An 18,932-nucleotide genomic window follows, 5' to 3' on the forward strand; every position below is an offset into this window, starting at 1 on the left:
TCTGCATAAACGTGCCTTAGGCATGCTGCAAGGAGGCATGAAGACTGCAGATGTGGCCAGGGCAATAAATGGCAATATCTGTACTGTGAGACGCCTAAGACATTGCTACAGGAAGACAGGACGGACAGCTGATTGTCCTCGCAGTGGCAGACCACATGTAACGACAACTGCACAGGATCGGTACAGCCGAACATCACACCTGCGGGACAGGTACAGGATGGCAACAACAACTGCCCAAGTTACACCAGGAATGCACAATCCCTCCATCAGTGCTCAGACGGTGTGCAATAGGCTGAGAGAGGCTGGACTGGGGGCTTGTAGGCCTGTTGTAAGGCGGGTAGGTACTCACCAGACATCACAGGCAACGAAGTTGCCTATAGGCACAAATCCAACGTCGCTGTACCAGACAGGACTGGCCAAAAGTGCTCTTCACTGACGAGTCGTGGTATTGTCTGATCAGGGTGATGGTCGGATTCGCGTTTATCATCGAAGGAATGAGTGTTACACTGAGGCCTGTACTCTGGAGCCGGATTGATTTGGAGGTGGAGGGCTCTGTCGGACACTGTGTATGTACAGAGTCAATTGTAGGCTTTGAGTGGACTCCTTTGGTAGGTACACCTATAGCTCATCTCTTAGCAGTAGTACTGTAGACTACTTTATCACTGACCTCAACCCAATGTATCTTAGAGCGTTCACAGTCAGTCCACTGACATCCCTATCAGATCACATCAAAATCCTACTCAACCTGAACAAAGATATGCTCAATCATGAGGCATCAAAGTCAAAGGAAATTAATAATATTAACAAATACTATTGATGGAAGGGAAGTAGTGTGGAAATCTACCAAAAAACAAATAGTCAACAAAAAAATCAATCCCTTCTAGACAATTTCTTGGAAAAAATGTTTCACTGTAATAGTGAAGGTTTAAAATTAGCAGTAGAAAACCTAAACAGTATAATACACATCTGAGCTTCCCTATCAAATCTAAAAATTTCAAGCAGACAACCTAAGAAAATGAACAACAATGACAAATGGTTTGACGAAGAATGCAAAAACCTGAGAAAGAAATTGAGAAACCTATCCAATCAAAAACATAGAGACCCAGAAAACCTAAGCCTACGCCTTCACTATGGTGAATCACTAAAACAATATAGAAATACACTATGGAAAACGAAGGAACAGCACGTCAGAAATCAGCTCACTGTAATTGAAGAATCCATAGACTCTAACCACTTCTGGGAAAATGTGAAAACAACAACACAGAGTTATCTATCCAAAACGGAGATGTGTGGATAAATCACTTCTCCAATCGTTTTGGCTCTATAACAAAGAACAAACAGCAAAAACAGAAACATGATTGAAAAAAAAATCTTAGAATCAACTATTAAAGACACCAGAAGACACTGGATTCTCCAATTGCATTGAATGAACTACATGACAAAATACAAACCCTCCAACCCAAAAAGGCCTATGTGGTTGATGGTATCCTCAATGAAATGATAAAATATACAGACCACAAATTCCAATTGGCTATATTTAAAGTCATTAACATAATCCTCAGCTCTGGCATCTTCCCCAATATTTGGAACAAAGGACTGATCACCCCAATCCACAAAAGTGGAGACAAATTTGACCCCAGTAACTATCATGGGATATGAAGCAACAGCAACCTTGGGAAAATACTCTGCATTATCATTAACAGCAGACTCGTACATTTTCTCAGTGAAAACAATGTACTGAGCAAATGTCAAATTGGCTTTTTACCAAATTACCGTACCACAGAGCACATATTCACCGTGCACACACTAATTGACAAACAAACAAACCAAAACAAAGGCAAAGTCTTCTCATGCTTTGTTGATTTCCCCAAAAATATTTTGACTCAATTTGGCATGATGGCCTGCTTTAAAAATTGATGGAAAGCAGTGTTGGGTGAAAAACATATGACTAAATACAATCCAAAAACAGGTGTGCGATTAACATTGGCAAAATAAAACAACATACATTTCTTTCCACAGGGCAAAGGGGTTAGCACACGGCCTCACCCTACTAGAATCGGAAGTCAAATGTCTACTGATGATCTGGTGCTTCCGTCCCCAAGCAAGGAGGGCCTACAGCAGCACCTAGATCTTCTGCATAGATTCTGCCAGACCTTGGGCCCTGACAGTATATCTCAATAAGACAAAAATAATGGCGTTACAAAAAATGTCCAGTTGCTAGGACCACAAATACAAATTCCATCTAGACACTGTTGACATAGAGCACACAAAAAACTATACATGCACTACTGTTCAAAAGCTTGGGGTCACTTAGAAATGTCCTTGTTTTTGAAAGAAAAGCAACATTTTTGCCCATTAAAATAACATCAAATTGATCTGTTGTTCTGACTAAAAAAGCAATAAAACTGTCCGTCTTTAGACAAGTTGAGTATCTGGAGCATCAGCATTTGTGAGTTCGATTACTGGCTCAAAATGTCCAGAAACAAAGTTACAGAAATTACTTTCTTCTTTAACTTGTGAGTCTATTCTTGTTCTGAGAAATGAAGACATTTCCATGCAAAATTGCCAAGAAACTGAAGATCTCGTACAACGCTGTGTACTACTCCCATCACAGAACAGCGCAAACTGGCCCTAACCAGAATAGAAAGACGAGTGGGAGGCCTCGGTGCACAAATGAGCAAGAGGACAAGTACAGTAGAGTGTCTAGTTTGAGAAACAGACGTCTCACAAGTCCTCAACTGGCAGCTTCAATAAATAGTACACCAGTCTCAACGTCAACAGTGAAGAGGTGACTCTGGGAGGCTGGCCTTCTAGGAAGTTTTATTGCTTCTTTAATAAGTACAACCGTTTTCAGCTGTGCTAACATAACAGCTGTGCTAGTTATTTACAACATTAACAATGTCTACACTGTATTTCTGATCAATTTGATGTTATTTTAATGGAAAATAATGGGATTTTCTTTCAAAAACAAGGACATCTAAGTGAAATCTAAGTAACCCCAAACATTTGAACAGTAGTGTACCTCAGCCCAAACATGAGCGCTACAGGTAACTTCCACAAAGCTATGAACGATCTGAGAGACAAGGCAACAAGTGTCTTCTATGCCATCAAAAGGAACATAAAATTCGACATACCAATTAGGATATGGCTAAAAATACTTGAATCAGTTATAGAACCCATTGCCCTTTATGGTTGTGAGGTCTGGGGTTTTCTCACCAACCAAGAATTCACAAAATAGGGAAAACCCAAAATGGAGACTCCACATGTAAAACACCAAATGCAAAAATTTAAAACACCAAATGCATGCATGCAGAGCATAATTAGGCCAATACCTGCTAATTATCACAATTCAGAAAAGAGCCATTAAATTCTACAACCACCTCAAAGGAAGTGATTCCCAAACCTTCTAAAACAAAGCCATCACAAACAGAGAAATTAACCTGGAGAAGAGCCCCCTAAGCAAGCTGGTCTCGGGGCTCTGCTGTCTATGTACAGGCTCAGTGAGCATAGCCTTGGTATTGAGAAAGGCAGCCAAAGGCAGACCTGGCTCTCAAGAGAAGACAGGCTATGTGCACACTGCCCACAAAATGAGGTGGAAACTGAGCTGCACTTCCTAACCTCCTGCCAAATGCAGCACCATATTAGAGACACATATTTCCCTCAGATTACACAGACGCACAAAGAATTTGAAAAGAAATCCAATTTTGATCAACTCCCATATCTATTGGGTGAAATACCATAGCATCAGAATTCTGTGACATGTTGCCACAATAAAAGGGCAACAAGTGAAGAACAAACACCATTGTAAATACAACCTGTATATATTTGTTTTATTTATTTTCCCTTTTGTACTTTAACTGTTCCCCTCTTTCCACTGGGATTCTCTGCCTCTAACCCTATTACAGGGGCTGAGTCACTGGCTTGCTGGGGCTCTCTCATGCCGTCCCTGGAGGGGGTGCGTCACCTGAGTGGGTTGATTCACTGTTGTGGTCATCCTGTCTGGGTTGGCGCCCCCCCCCTTGGGTTGTGCCGTGGCGGAGATCTTTGTGGGCTATAATCAGCCTTGTCTCAGGATGGTAAGTTGGTGGTTGAAGATATCCCTCTAGTGGTGTGGGGGCTGTGCTTTGGCAAAGTGGGTGGGGTTATATCCTTCCTGTTTGGCCCTGTCCGGGGGTGTCCTCGGATGGGGCCACAGTGTCTCCTGACCCCTCCTGTCTCAGCCTCCAGTATTTATGCTGCAGTAGTTTATGTGTCGGGGGGCTGGGGTCAGTTTGTTATATCTGGAGTACTTCTCCTGTCCTATTCGGTGTCCTGTGTGAATCTAAGTGTGCGTTCTCTAATTCTCTCCTTCTCTCTTTCTTTCTCTCTCTCGGAGGACCTGAGCCCTAGGACCATGCCCCAGGACTACCTGACATGATGACTCCTTGCTGTCCCCAGTCCACCTGGCCATGCTGCTGTTCCAGTTTCAACTGACCTGAGCCCTAGGACCATGCCCCAGGACTACCTGACATGATGACTCCTTGCTGTCCCCAGTCTACCTGGCCATGCTGCTGCTCCAGTTTCAACTTCCACCTGACTGTGCTGCTGCTCTAGTTTCAACTGTTCTGCCTTATTATTATTCGACCATGCTGGTCATTTATGAACATTGAACATCTTGGCCATGTTCTGTTATAATCTCCACCCGGCACAGCCAGAAGAGGACTGGCCACCCCACATAGCCTGGTTCCTCTCTAGGTTTCTTCCTAGGTATTGGCCTTTCTAGGGAGTTTTTCCTAGCCACTGTGCTTCTACACCTGCATTGCTTGCTGTTTGGGGTTTTAGGCTGGGTTTCTGTACAGCACTTTGAGATATCAGCTGATGTACGAAGGGCTATATAAATACATTTGATTTGATTTGATTTGATTTATTTGCACATCATTACAGCACTGTATATAGACATAATATGACATTTGAAATGTCTGGAACTATTGTGGAACTATTGTGAGTGTAATGTTTACTGTATATGTTTTTAAATGTATTTACATTTTGTTTATCTATTTCACTTGCTTTGGCAATATAAATAATTTGTTTCCCATGCCAATAAAGCCCTTAAATTGAAAATGAATTGAAATTGAATTGAGAGAAAGAGAGGGAGAGCGAGAAAGAGAGTCAAAGAGAGAGAGTCAGAGAGCGAGAGACGGTCAAAGAGAGTGAGAGACAGTCAGAGAGAGAGACAGTCAGAGAGAGAGACAGTCAGAGAGAGAGACAGTCAGAGAGAGAAAGAGTGAGAGAGGGAAAGAGAGACAATCAGAGAGAGAGAGAGAGAGAAAGGGAGAGAGTCAGAGAGAATGACAGTCAGAGAGAGATACAGTCAGAGAGAGAGCGAGAAAGGGAAAGAGACAGAGAGAATCAGAGACAGTCAGAGAGCGAGAGAAAAAAGCTGAATGTCTGAAAAGGGCGAGGATGAACTTATACAGTCCTTGCAGTACCTACCTTGCAGAGGAAGCTGATGTTGAAGCCAAAGGTCTGGGCATTCCGGGAGCCAGCGTTCATGTAGTTGCCCACCAGCAACACCATCTCCAGCAGCTTGCTGAAGCTGTCACTCTTCTTCACCTCCTCGCAGGCGAACGTCACATTCATGATGTCCGGACGGATGTTGTTCACCTGCTCCTCGAAGGTCAGCTTGAAAAGGATTCCGTTGAGGCGTGAGCGCAGCAGCTTCACAGAGCTCATCTAGGACAAACATGACAATATTTGGTTTTGAAAAGTTTAGCGAGCCTACGTAGGGTTTATGAAGGCTCTATGAAGTCCTAATTAAGTATGTATAAGTTATATGTTGTTTAATGTGTGGCAAATGTGGCATTGCAGAGCTCTAATGCAAATGTCTGTATAGTCAGCAGTTGAGAGATGTGCCGGTGCGACAACTTCCACCAACATGCCACAGTCTGCCGTATAATTCGACGCTGCGAGGCAGTTTTTCCCTGGTCCTAATGTTTCATTTCAGCTCAAATGTATTCTTGTTGATGAGGAAGTTGTTAAACCAAAGTCATTGTCCTCTTACCCTTGATTTGATTTCTCTGTACCTGATTAAATCGGCTCTAGAGGGAGTTTATTTTCAATTTAATTTTACCTTTATTTAACTAGGCAAGTCAGTTAAGAACACATTTTTATTTTCAATGACGGCCTAGGAACAGTGGGTTAACTGCCTGTTCAGGGGCAGAACAACAGATTTGTACCTTGCCAGCTCGGGGGTTTGAACTTGCAACCTTCCTGTTACTAGTCCAACACTCTAACCACTAGGCTACCCTGCCGCCCCATATTGTGAGTATATATAGAGCAGCGGCTAAAACGGGAGCGGCGGCTCTAGGGGGAGCGGCGGCTCTAGGGGGAGAGGCGGCTCTAGCGGGAGCGGCGGCTCTAGAGGGAGCGGCGGCTCTAGAGGGAGCGGCGGCTCTAGAGGGAGCGGCGGCTCCAGTGGTAGTGACGGGTGAACGTGACTTATTTCCCTCAGAAGCATCTGTGTGTCGTGGTGGTCCTGATGACGTAGCTTCACCAGCAGGATTTCCACGATATTTCCACGATTGCTCTACGATAGATATCATTGGGGAACTTGCTTCATTACATCCTCAAACAGCCACAGGTACATAGACACCACCCAGTTTTACTGAATGGGTACAAACTGATTTGCAGGTCTACCCCAATTTAACGTTATCATATTATTTTTAACCCATTAGGTTAATAACTGAAAATAATCTCTTTCAGACAACGAACTGGAGGAAAAAACTGACAAGAAAATGTAAAGATATAGCTAAATATACATGTATAAAGTTTTCTGGAATGTACTATGATAATGTGCTCTGGATAAATCAATGTGGTATAAAAAAGTAATTGTAAGATAAAACAATAAAGTCACTTTATAGACTCACTTCTACATGACTGTAGAAAGCGTAAAAATACAACTGTAGGCTAAAGTATAACCCCAGCATCCACTACAGCTAGCGCTTGAGGCAACCATACTAAATCACTTATAGTAGCTTGGAGTGTAAAATTGAGCTGTTCTGACTTCACTATGAAGTAGAGTGCACTAACTTTATTACAGAGAATCCAAAGCCCAAGGCTATGATTCTATCACTAGGCAATAGTGACGGTTTATGCCTGAATATGGAATTTGTTTCAGCCAGGAATGACACCGTGACTTTCACAACACAAGGACACATAATTAAGCTACTATATTGAAATCAAGTTTCACACTTTATTATTTATCAAAATCATGGCTTCTGTCAGTCAAAGAGCAGGCTACCATATCGGACTTGTTATGAAACGTTCTTGCTCTTTAAGATATTGAATAGGTCTGATAATGCATAAAACCTCAAGGCCGTCTTTTTCTATTCCCCAATTGCTCTCTCAGTGGTCCTATTCTTAATTTCCTAGTCCCCTCCCTACTGTCTTGGCCCTACACTAACCTCCTTAATTAATGAAGAGCTAGATATATCATGGTGTGTGAAGTAGCAATAAAATAAAGGGTGGGGGTCTGCTGTGTGACAAAAGGAAAGGGAACACAATTGAAAGAGAGGAAAGGGGAGTGGTTATGAGAGTAGGTAGTGTTTGGTGCACTGGAATATGAGGGAAGGAGAGAGGGGGTGAGAGTGAGAGTGAGAGTGGGGAGAGAGATAGAGAGGGGGAGAGTGGGAAGAGAGTGAGAGGGGGGGAGAAAGATAGAAAGGGGGAGAGAGGGGGAGAGAGGAGGGTGAGAGAGAGAGATAGAGAGGGGGAGTGAGAGAGGGATCTATCCTTATCAATAACCAATAACCATGCCTACATTTCCTCTGTAGGTATGTAGGTAAGTGTGTGTAAAACAGGGTATATTTTGTAAGACCTACTCACCACAATGCCAAACTGTTCAGGCTCACATAGGTCCTCGTACTCATTCTTCAGTTCTGCCAGAGCGCTCAGCTCCTTCTGCTCTGGTAGGTTCTTTATCAGGTTCTGTAAACACACACAGAGACACATTTAAATGCTTTATTTGAATCCAAAAATCACATTACAGGTCTAGAAGGATTTAACTTCTTAGATATAGGGGGCGCTCTTTTAATTTATGGATAATTTTTTCCCCCCGTTTTAAACAAGATATTTTGTCACGAAAAGATGCTCAACTATGCATATAATTGATAGCTTTGGAAAGAAAACACTCTGACGTTTCCAAAACTGCAAAGATATTGTCTGTGAGTGCCACAGAACTAATGCTACAGGCGAAACCAAGATGAAATTTCATACAGGAAGTGTCCCAGATTTTGAATGCGCTGTGTTCCAATGTCTCCTTATATGGCTGTGTATGGGTCACGAATGAGTTTAGACTTTCTGTCGTTTGCCCAAGGTGTTGACAGCATTGTGACGTATTTGTAGGCAAATCATTGGAAGATTGACTTTAAGAGACTACATCTACCAGGTGTCCGCTTGGTGTCCTTCGTTGCAATTATTGCGTAATCTCCAGCTGCGTGTATTTTTCGTTTGCTTCGAGGAGAAACACAGCTGCCACGAATGATTTATCATCGAATAGATATGTGAAAAACACCTTGAGGATTGATTCTAAACAACGTTTGCCATGTTTCTGTCGATATTATGGAGTTAATTTGGTAAAAAGTTTGGCGTTGTAGAGACTGCATTTTCGGATTTTTTTTCTTAGCCAAACGTGATGAACAAAATGGAGGGATTTCTCCTACACAAGTAATCTTTTTGGAAAATCTGAACATTTGCTATCTAACTGAGAGTCTCCTCATTGAAAACATCCTAAGTTCTTCAAAGGTAAATGATTTTATTTGAATGCTTTTCTTGTTTTTGTGAAAATGTTGCCTGCTGAATGCTAGGCTTAATGCTATGCTAGCTATCAATACTCTTACACAAATGCTTGTGTAGTTATGGTTGAAAAGCATATTTTGAAAATCTGAGATGACAGTGTTGTTAACAAAAGGCTAAGCTTGTGAGCCAATATATTTATTTCATTTAATTCGCGATTTTCTTGAATTGTTAACGTTGCGTTATGGTAATGAGCTTGAGGCTATAATTACGTTCCCGGATACGGGATTGCTCGGCGCTAGAGGTTAAACATTTTAAAGGACACAGATTCATGGACACCTACGGACACAAAAAGCATATACACACACAGCTCCTGTCAGTACAGTTTGCCCCCTGCTCGCCTCCGCAGGGACACCAAAATGCACCTGAGAGAACACTCAGGCAGCTTGGAGACAAAAGACTCTACAGAACCAAGCTAGAATCAAGACCCAGCACTGGGAACATCCACACAGCACCAAGCTAGAATCATTATCGTAAGGTTCCATACAAACACCAGTACAGTACATCAGAGCGTGGATGGTTATGAGATATTTTTGCATACATTCAGTACTTTCAAGATAAGCGTCACCGCAGGGAACAGACATGGTTCAGACAAACATTGCATTATCTACATTTATCTTGGAATTAGCACGCTAACTGTTTCTATGGGAATTACAAAGAGGAGAAGCAGCAGGTAGGAGGATGAGTAGGAAAAGGTCAGGTAATCTAGTGCTCTCGCTGCTGTATCCATTTTTTTACCTCAACGGGAACAACTTCAGTAAGAGCTCCAGCGAACCACAGTTCAAACACGTAATAACGCTGGTGATTAATGGAGACTTTCATTACGACTTTGTCGGTTTGCATCATCTTCCTTGGAAAACATGGCAATTTACCATTTATAAATAAGATTAACCGAGTAACTTCAGTTTTTAAATAGAACTTGACTTTCAGAATGCCAAAGTCAAGCTTTACAATTATCATACAGGTCCAAACAGTGAGGAAGATGAGCAGGAGGAAGAGGAGAACATCTTAATTTCCCATTAAATGTTAATTGTGCATGGAAAGGTCAGTTGAATAAATTCAATGAAGCATAGCTACCTTTTTTCAACTTCTCGGAAAGATGGAAGAGAAAGAAGAGAAAGAGGAGGAGAAAGATGAGGAAGAGGAGGAACAAAAAGAGGAGGACAAAAAGGAGGAGACAGAGTGTGATTAGATGTGCCCTCATTAGCTCCCCTAATTTAGACAGCAGGCTGGCACTCTGTCACATGACCAGGCCAGGACACACACACACACTGACCACTGCCCTGGAACGGAACAGCCATGAGCCGTCACTGGCCAGGCTCTACTGTCCACTAATTACGACATCTCTCCCCTTCCCCCATGGATTCAAAAGTCTAGAAACCAACCATGTTAGAAATAAATAGTGTGGAGTTTGTCAGTTCTAGTGTGGTCTGCAACATTTATATTAAAACGTGCGTTGCTTCTATATTAGCACTGAATGTTCTCCCAATTAGAGAAAAGAAGTGTGGCCCAGTTATGTAGCCTCATTATAATTCAATAATGAAGGCTGTTGATCATAGTGTACATCAATTTGGAAACAGCACATAGAATGGGATGTGAGACATGACATTCCCTCCCAAAAAGTGAATGGTGATGTGTACTAATGATGGGGCTTCCAATGGTGTCAGTGTTATTCCAAAGATCTCACTAACAATATGTGTTTTCTTTAATTGTTCCGGGGTTGGGGTGCATTATAAACACCTAGGTTGCGTCCCAAATTGCCCTATGAGCCCTGGTTAAAAGTAGTGCACAATATACGGAATAGAGTGCCATTTGGGACTTTCTAGACAAAAATAGAGACAGCTAATTATTTGCTCTTGACCTTTCAGGCAGAAACCCTTATTGATTATTGAACAGTCACTCCAATGTGCTCATCTCTGTAGTGCAGCTGCTGATCACTGCTTCCTTACTGCTTATTAGACATTATAGAAGTAAATTATTGTCTTTCAGGAAAATGGCATATTTGATAGAAGATAATTATTAAAACAATTATTTGGATAACCGATGTCAACCACCTTGCAGCGAAAAAGAAAGCAAATGCAAGCACAAGCTTGGTCACAGTTTATGACCCACATCTTATTGTGCAAAACACTTTTGGATATTAACCCAGTTATTTTGAAAGTGCAAACCAGAAAATAACCTGTTCAAGAATCCTCCAAAATGCTTCAACCCAATTCAAAAGAAGATTACGGAAACATTACGCGACGTGTGTAGAGGAAATAAATGAATTCTGGAAATTCAAACTGCCACTCTACTTTATTGTCTTCCCATGGTATATAAAAACAACTGCTTTGGAGAGCTTTACGGGCCTCGCAGAAACAGGACCACAACGGAGCAGCAAAGATCCACCGCCACGTGAAGAGGGATTATGAATTTCTATTTCCTCTTCCAAGTCTGAGGAACTTTACCCTGGGTTGAAGAACAAAGTCCTCCTCAACGACGTATCGTTGATTCAGAATGAAATGCAATAACACAGCAGCGAAACCATTCAGCCTCAGCAGTCATCGTCGCTAATGCTCCCAGAATCTGATTATTGGTGTTGTTTTCCTCTGCCGCAGCTCGTTAAGAAGAAACAGAAAATTAAAGTGTGTTGTGGCCTTGTCAGCAACCGTTTCCGATGTGGTCTCCAAGACTTTCTTCACCGACTGAAGCTGCTAGGTTGAGGTAAAGAGTTTGAATTGGAGATGGAATTTCAGTGTAATTGTTATTTCATTTGTCTGTCATCTAGTTAATTATCAGCAGCCCCCATAGACGGTAATTGACACAAAGGCGTCGCCATATGTGTAGTTCTGTCAAAACCGGTGCTAGATGAGGCTATGCCAGACCCTTCCCGGCAGGCCTCCAGACAGACACACATACAGACACACTCGGCATCTGGGGGAGATTATTGGAGGGCTGTTACAGTCACCGAATGCTCATTTGGGCTCCTGGAGACTGGTGAAATCCCTAATGACGTCAAGACAGAGCAACAAATAGTGTGTAACTTTCTGTACTGCTCAAAGCCCAATGCACATTGGCTAACCGGGCTATCTGCATTGTGTCCCGCCACCCCCTCTTTTACACTACTGCTACTCTCTCTTCATCACATATGCATAGTCACTTTAACCATATCTACATGTACATACTACCTCAATCAGCCTGACTAACCTGTCTGTATGTAGCCTCCTCTACTGTATATAGCCTCCTCTACTGTATATAGTCTGTCTTTTTACTGTTGTTTTATTTCTTTACTTACCCATTGTTCACCTAATACCTTTTTTTGCACTATTGGTTAGAGCCTGTAAATAAGCAATGTATTCGGCGCACGTGACAAATAAACTTTGATTTGAATGAGCATGGAAACTAATGGTCTTTCTTGAGTAGGAAGATAATACTGTATTGAATAGTATTGTATAGGACAGGAACAACTGTGGAGAAACCGTCTCCCAGCATTGATACTCCAATTAAAAAACATATAGAAGTGATATTGCGGAATAAAGATTTAATATGATGGCATGTCTTGTTTCTCTTTGTCATCTATCATGTGCTTCTTTAGAGCGTACAAAGCATACAGGTGGATGCTGACACACTGTTTGGCATGTCACTAGTGCTCACTTTTCTGATTGGAAGAATAAGTAGACACACTGGGTACACAGGTCAATTTATCCACTGTTCCCTTTCTATGGCCCCCACTGTTCCCTTTCTATGGCCCCCACGTTCCCTTTCTATGGCCTCCACTGTTCCCTTTCTATGGCCTCCACTGTTCCCTTTCTATGGCCTCCACTGTTCCCTTTCTATGGCCTCCACTGTTCCCTTTCTATGGCCTCCACTGTTCACTTTCTAGGGCCTCCACTGTTCCCTTTCTAGGGCCTCCACTGTTCCCTTTCTAGGGCCTCCACTGTTCCCTTTCTAGGGCCTCCACTGTTCCCTTTCTAGGGCCTCCACTGTTCCCTTTCTAGGGCCTCCACTGTTCCCTTTCTAGGGCCTCCACTGTTCCCTTTCTAGGGCCTCCACTGTTCCCTTTCTAGGGCCTCCACTGTTCCCTTTCTAGGGCCTCCACTGTTCCCTTTCTAGGGCCTCCACTGTTCCCTTTCTAGGGCCTCCACTGTTCCCTTTCTAGGGCCTCCACTGTTCCCTTTCTTTGGCCTCCACTGTTCCCTTTCAATAATACTAAACTTTTCATGTTGCAGGCTCCTGTGATTCTCTCTTCAGGCAGCGAACAAGTTGAAGAGAAGATGATAGTCACAGGAACAGCACAATCGATACAAAATGTTCTCCAAGCAATACAGTTTTTAGAATCAAAGGATTCAGGGGGAATCTCAACAGATGTATACAGTGGGTAAGAACTCCCTGTTTTCCTCTACCGATCTGGCTGGAGACTGACAATCAAAACATTTGAGATTTTTTTCCCTCCAATTCAAAGACCGCAAGATGATGTTTTTCGATCTGTTTGACAGATGCAATTTTCACATTTTAATAATTTTTTCCCGACAGATTTTGGCGAAGCGTCAGACAGAGCATGTGGCTTTTGTCAGACTGACGTCTTACCACTGCGGTACCACAGAGAGTCGCATTGAACAGCTGAAAGGCCTCTGTTAGATTTTGATACTGAAGAGCAGTCAAACAAGAGCCATTCTGAAGAGGTATCCACATCCGTTTTCATTTGAATCATGAGCTTTTCCAATTATATATTTTATGAGTTTCAGAGTTCCAATGCTTTAAAGGTGGGAAAAGTGATGGTTTGATGTAGTTTTAGGGGAGCTAATTGCAGGTAACTTTCAAAACAGATTATGGAAGAATAATGGAATGAGATGAATCTCCCAATGTGTCTTGTATATCCAGTATGCAAATGAGGTGCTGAAAAAACATGTAAACAAGACCTTTTTGTTTGGTATGATTGAATATACCAGTAATTGACAAAAAGTAAAAGACCAATTATTTATTTATTTTTTACCAGGAGGCACGTCATGACAAATGTAGTATGCCTATTACAAATGGAGTCACTTCAGATGCCTTCCACGTCACATCCTAACAGATGAACCAGATGAATGACAGTAGACTATCTCATTAGTGAGGAATTAACCCAGTGTGTATAAATATGTTCTCATTCCATTTCATCTGTCTGTCTCCTGACTAAACAATAAAAGCCTTCAAATGTAAATAAAGGTGCACTTTCTCCGCTATCAACACTTACAAAGTATATCAGCTAAAACAGGTGGTAGAAATCCCATGGTCATGGATTCAGATATTCCTTTAACATATATTTCAACAATCAGCTACAGTATTTGCAGAGCATATTTTGTCAGTCTGCAAATTGTCAATCCAAAACTAACATCAGCACCAACAGAAGGCATACGTACTTTTCACATTCTTTCTGTGTTATTCTGTACTTTACAAGCAGAAATGTTGACAAGTTTTGTATACTGAACTGGTGGCATCCGGTTAATCTAAAGTAGATCACTCAGACCTAATCCAGGATCCTTACTCCAAAGCCAACAAACACCTCAGAATCTCACTGAGGGTTGCTATTCGGAGAACAAGGGTGACAGATTCCAAAGTCATTGGCGTGACATTACCTTTGCCTTTTCAAAATAAATGTGGAGGATTCTGAAGTGTGGGCACACCTGAACAGTTACGTTAACCACAGAGTTTGTGAAGAGGAATCGAGGGATCTCATAGACATTACCACTGCACTGTACAGCAACTATCTGAGCAAGTGGATATACTGTACAACTCTTTAGGATACTGGGTGTGTGTGTGTGTGTGTGTGTGTGTGTGTGTACTTGCATGCATGTGCAGTGGGGCAAAAAAGTATTTAGTCAGCCACCAATTGTGCAAGTTCTCCCACTTAAAAAGATGAGAGAGGCCTGTAATGTTCATCATATGTACACTTCAACTATGACAGACAAAATTAGAAGAAAAAAAATCCAGAAAATCACATTGTATGATTTTTAATGAATTTATTTGCAAATTATGGTGGAAAATAAGTATTTGGTCAATAACAAAAGTTTCTCAATACTTTGTTATATACCCCTTGTTCGCAATGACAGAGGTCAAACGTTTTCTGTAAGTCTTCACAAGGTTTTCACACACTGTTGCTGGTATTTTGGCCCATTCCTCCATGCAGATCTCCTTTAGAGCAGTGATGTTTTGGGGCTGTTGCTGGGCAACACAAACTTTCAACTCCCTCCAAAGATTTTCTATGGGGTTGAGATCTGGAGACTGGCTAGGCCACTCCAGGACCTTGAAATGCTTCTTACGAAGCCACTCCTTTGTTGCCCGGGCAGTGTGTAAGGGATCATTGTCATGCTGAAAGACCCAGCCACGTTTCATTTTCAATGCCCTTGCTGATGGAAGGAGGTTTTCACTTAAAATCTCACGATACATGGCCCCATTCATTCTTTCCTTTACACGGATCAGTCGTCCTGGTCCCTTTGCAGAAAAACAGCCCCAAAGCATGATGTTTCCACCCCCATGCTTCACAGTAGGTATGGTGTTGTTTGGATGCAACTCAGCATTCTTTGTCCTCCAAACACGATGAGTTGAGTTTTTACCAAAACGTTACATTTTTGTTTCATCTGACCATATGACATTCTCCCAATCTTCTTCTGGATCATCCAAATGCTCTCTAGAAAACTTCAGACGGGCCTGGACATGTACTGGCTTAAGCAGGGGGACACGTCTGGCACTGCAGGATTTGAGTCCCTGGTGGCGTAGTGTGTTACTGATGGTAGGCTTTGTTACTTTGGTCCCAGCTCTCTGCAGGTCATTCACTAGGTCCCCCCGTGTGGTTCTGGGATTTTTGCTCACCGTTCTTGTGATCATTTTGACCCCACAGGGTGAGATCTTGCGTGGAGTCTTCCATTTCCTAATAATTGCTCCCACAGTTGATTTCTTCAAACCAAGCTGCTTACCTATTGCAGATTCAGTCTTCCCAGCCTGGTGCACGTCTACAATTTAGTTTCTGGTGTCCTTTGACAGCTCTTTGGTCTTGTCCATAGTGGAGTTTGGAGTGGGACTGTTTGAGGTTGTGGACAGGTGTCTTTTATACTGATAACAAGTTCAAACAGGTGCCATTAATACAGGTAACGAGTGGAGGACAGAGGAACCTCTTAAAGAAGAAGTTACAGGTCTGTGAGAGCCAGAAATCTTGCTTGTTTGTAAGTGACCAAATACTTATTTTCCACCACAATTTGCAAATACATTCATTAAAAATCCTACAATGTGATTTTCTGGATTTTTTTCTCATTTTGTCTGTCATAGTTGAAGTGTACCTATGATGAAAATTACAGGCCTCTCATCTCTTTAAGTGGGAGAACTTGCACAATTGGTGGCTGACTAAATACTTTGTTGCCCCACTGTACGTGCATGGATATATCTGCATGTGTACGTACAGTATGTATCTTAATAGTCTGAGCCCATCTCCCCCATAACTGTTAGCCCCACAGATCATGCCCCCATCGCTGTTAGCCCCACAGTTCATGCCCCCATCTCCCCCATCGCTGTTAGCCCCACAGGTCATACACCCATGTCCCCCCTCGCTGTTAGCCCCACAGGTCATACACCCATGTCCCCCCTCGCTGTTAGCCCCACAGGTCATGCCCCCATCTCCCCCTCGCTGTTAGCCCCACAGGTCATGCCCCCATCACTGTTAGCCCCACAGGTCATGCCCCCATCGCTGTTAGCCCCACAGATCATGCCCCCATCTCCCCCATCACTGTTAGCCCCACAGATCATACGCCCATGTCCCCCCTCGCTGTTAGCCCCACCAGTCATGCCCCCATCTCCCCCACAGATCATGCCCCCATCTCCCCCATCACTGTTAGCCCCACAGGTCATACCCCCATGTCCCCCCTTGCTGTTAGCCCCACAGGTCACATCCCCCCTAGCTGTTAGCCCCAAAGGTCATACCCCCATGTCTCTCCTCACTGTTAGCCACAGGTCACGTCCCCCTCGCTGTTAGCCCCACAGGTCATGCCCCCATCTCCCCCACAGGTTATGCCCCCATCTCTCAACCCCGTCTCCCCCACAGCTCATGCCCCCCTGTTAGGCCCACAGGTCATGCCCATGGATCTGGCTCCCTCAAGGCAACCAATCTGGACTAGTTAGTCATTATAAAGGTGACAGACAGTAGAACATTGTTAAAGTGTACATCATCTATGTCTGAAGCTCACAAGAAGGTGAGGCTTTCACATAGGTGACATCTCCACTTCTCCAGAGAGGATTGAGATGAAACACATATTACCTGTGTCACTGTGGCAATATAATTATTTCACTTTGATAGATCTGACTACTGAATCCTTCGTCTGAGCCCACCTCCCCCCTAGCTGTTAGCCCCACAGGTCATACCTTCATCTCCCTGTAGCTGTTAGCCCCACAGGTCATACCCTCATCTCCCCCTAGCTGTTAGCCCCAAAGGTCATACCCCCATCTCCCCCTAGCTGTTAGCCCCAAAGGTCATACCCCCATGTCCCTCCTCACTGTTAGCCCCACAGGTCATACCCCCATGCCCCTCCTTACTGTTAGCCCCACAGGTCATGCTCTCATCTCCCCCTAGCTGTTAGCCCCACAGGTCATGGCCCCAACTCCCGACCAATCTGTCCTAGTTAGTCATTATAAAGGTGACAGACAGTAGAACCTTGTTAAAGTGTACAAAATCTATGTCTGAAGCTCACAAGAAGGTGAGGCTTTCACATAGGTGACATCTCCACTTCTCCAGAGAGGATTGAGATGAAACACATATTACCTGTGTCACTGTGGCAATACAATTATTTCACTTTGATAGATCTTAACACAGTATTGAAGGTTGATATGACCATTACTTAATCAAATAAACTCAATTGAAGAAAGCTATTATTCCGGACTGAAATGATATGAGTTTGTCTGGAGAATAATGTGCCATCTGAATATGTTTCTCCCAGATTCATTTGTCATCTGTCACTGAGATAAAGAAAGTTTAGCTCCAAGAAGAAAACACTAAGTTCTGATTCATACAGCTTTATGTGTGTCTGAATGGGTCTACTGCATACACTCTAGCTAATGTAGCTGTCCATTATTCAATGCAGCACTGAGCCACAACGGTGTATGCACCAATTTGTGTGTGCCTGTGTTTTCCAGAGCAACATTTAAACTAGAACACAAAGGGACATGAAGCACTGTACCTGAGCCCTGGTCACATACCTGGTTCCAGTCCTGGTCACATCCTTGGTTACAGTCCTGGTCACATCCTTGCTTACAGTCCTGGTCACAGCCCTGGTTACAGTCCTGGTCACAGCCCTGGTCACAGCCCTGGTTCTGGTTCCAGTCCTGGTCACAGCCCTGGTCACTGTCCTGGTCACATCCCTGGTTACAGTCCTGGTCACAGCCCTGGTTACAGTCCAGGTTACAACCCTGGTTACAACCCTGGTTGCAGTCCTGGTCACAGCCCTGGTTCCAGTCCTGGTCACAGACCTGGTTCCAGTACTGGTCACATCCCTGGTTCCAGCCCTGGTCACAGACCTGGTTCCAGTCCTGGTCACAGACCTGGTTCCAGTCCTGGTCACATACCTGGTTCCAGTCCTGGTCACAGCCCTGGTCACAGCCCTGGTTCTGGTTCCAGTCCTGGTCACAGCCCTGGTCACTGTCCTGGTCACATCCCTGGTTACAGTCCTGGTCACAGCCCTGGTTACAGTCCAGGTTACAACCCTGGTTACAACCCTGGTTGCAGTCCTGGTCACAGCCCTGGTTCCAGTCCTGGTCACAGACCTGGTTCCAGTACTGGTCACATCCCTGGTTCCAGCCCTGGTCACATCCCTGGTTCCAGTCCTGGTCACAGACCTGGTTCCAGTACTGGTCACATCCCTGGTTCCAGCCCTGGTCACAGACCTGGTTCCAGTCCTGGTCACAGACCTGGTTCCAGTCCTGGTCACAGCCCTGGTTACAGTCCTGGTCACAGCCCTGGTCACAGCCCTGGTCACAGCCCTGGTTCTGGTTCCAGTCCTGGTCACAGCCCTGGTCACTGTCCTGGTCACATCCCTGGTTACAGTCCTGGTCACAGCCCTGGTTACAGTCCAGGTTACAACCCTGGTTACAACCCTGGTTAC

The 18,932-nt window shown here is 43.7% G+C and overlaps 1 protein-coding gene across 6 annotated transcripts in view; it reads right to left on the bottom strand.

Moving 5' to 3' along the window:
* Positions 1–18,932, bottom strand: part of diaph2 (diaphanous-related formin 2) — a 717,979-nt gene that overhangs the window by 293,500 nt on the left and 405,547 nt on the right. For all 6 annotated transcript variants that reach the window (XM_031797927.1, XM_031797925.1, XM_031797929.1 and 3 more), the window contains 2 exons: positions 7,864–7,965; positions 5,473–5,712 (listed from right to left, as the gene is read on the bottom strand). In XM_031797927.1, coding sequence (XP_031653787.1) covers positions 5,473–5,712; positions 7,864–7,965 — 342 coding nt within the window. The remainder of the gene's footprint in view (positions 1–5,472; positions 5,713–7,863; positions 7,966–18,932) is intronic.

Source organism: Oncorhynchus kisutch, linkage group LG19 (assembly GCF_002021735.2).
Source record: "Oncorhynchus kisutch isolate 150728-3 linkage group LG19, Okis_V2, whole genome shotgun sequence".
NCBI lineage: Eukaryota > Metazoa > Chordata > Actinopteri > Salmoniformes > Salmonidae > Oncorhynchus > Oncorhynchus kisutch.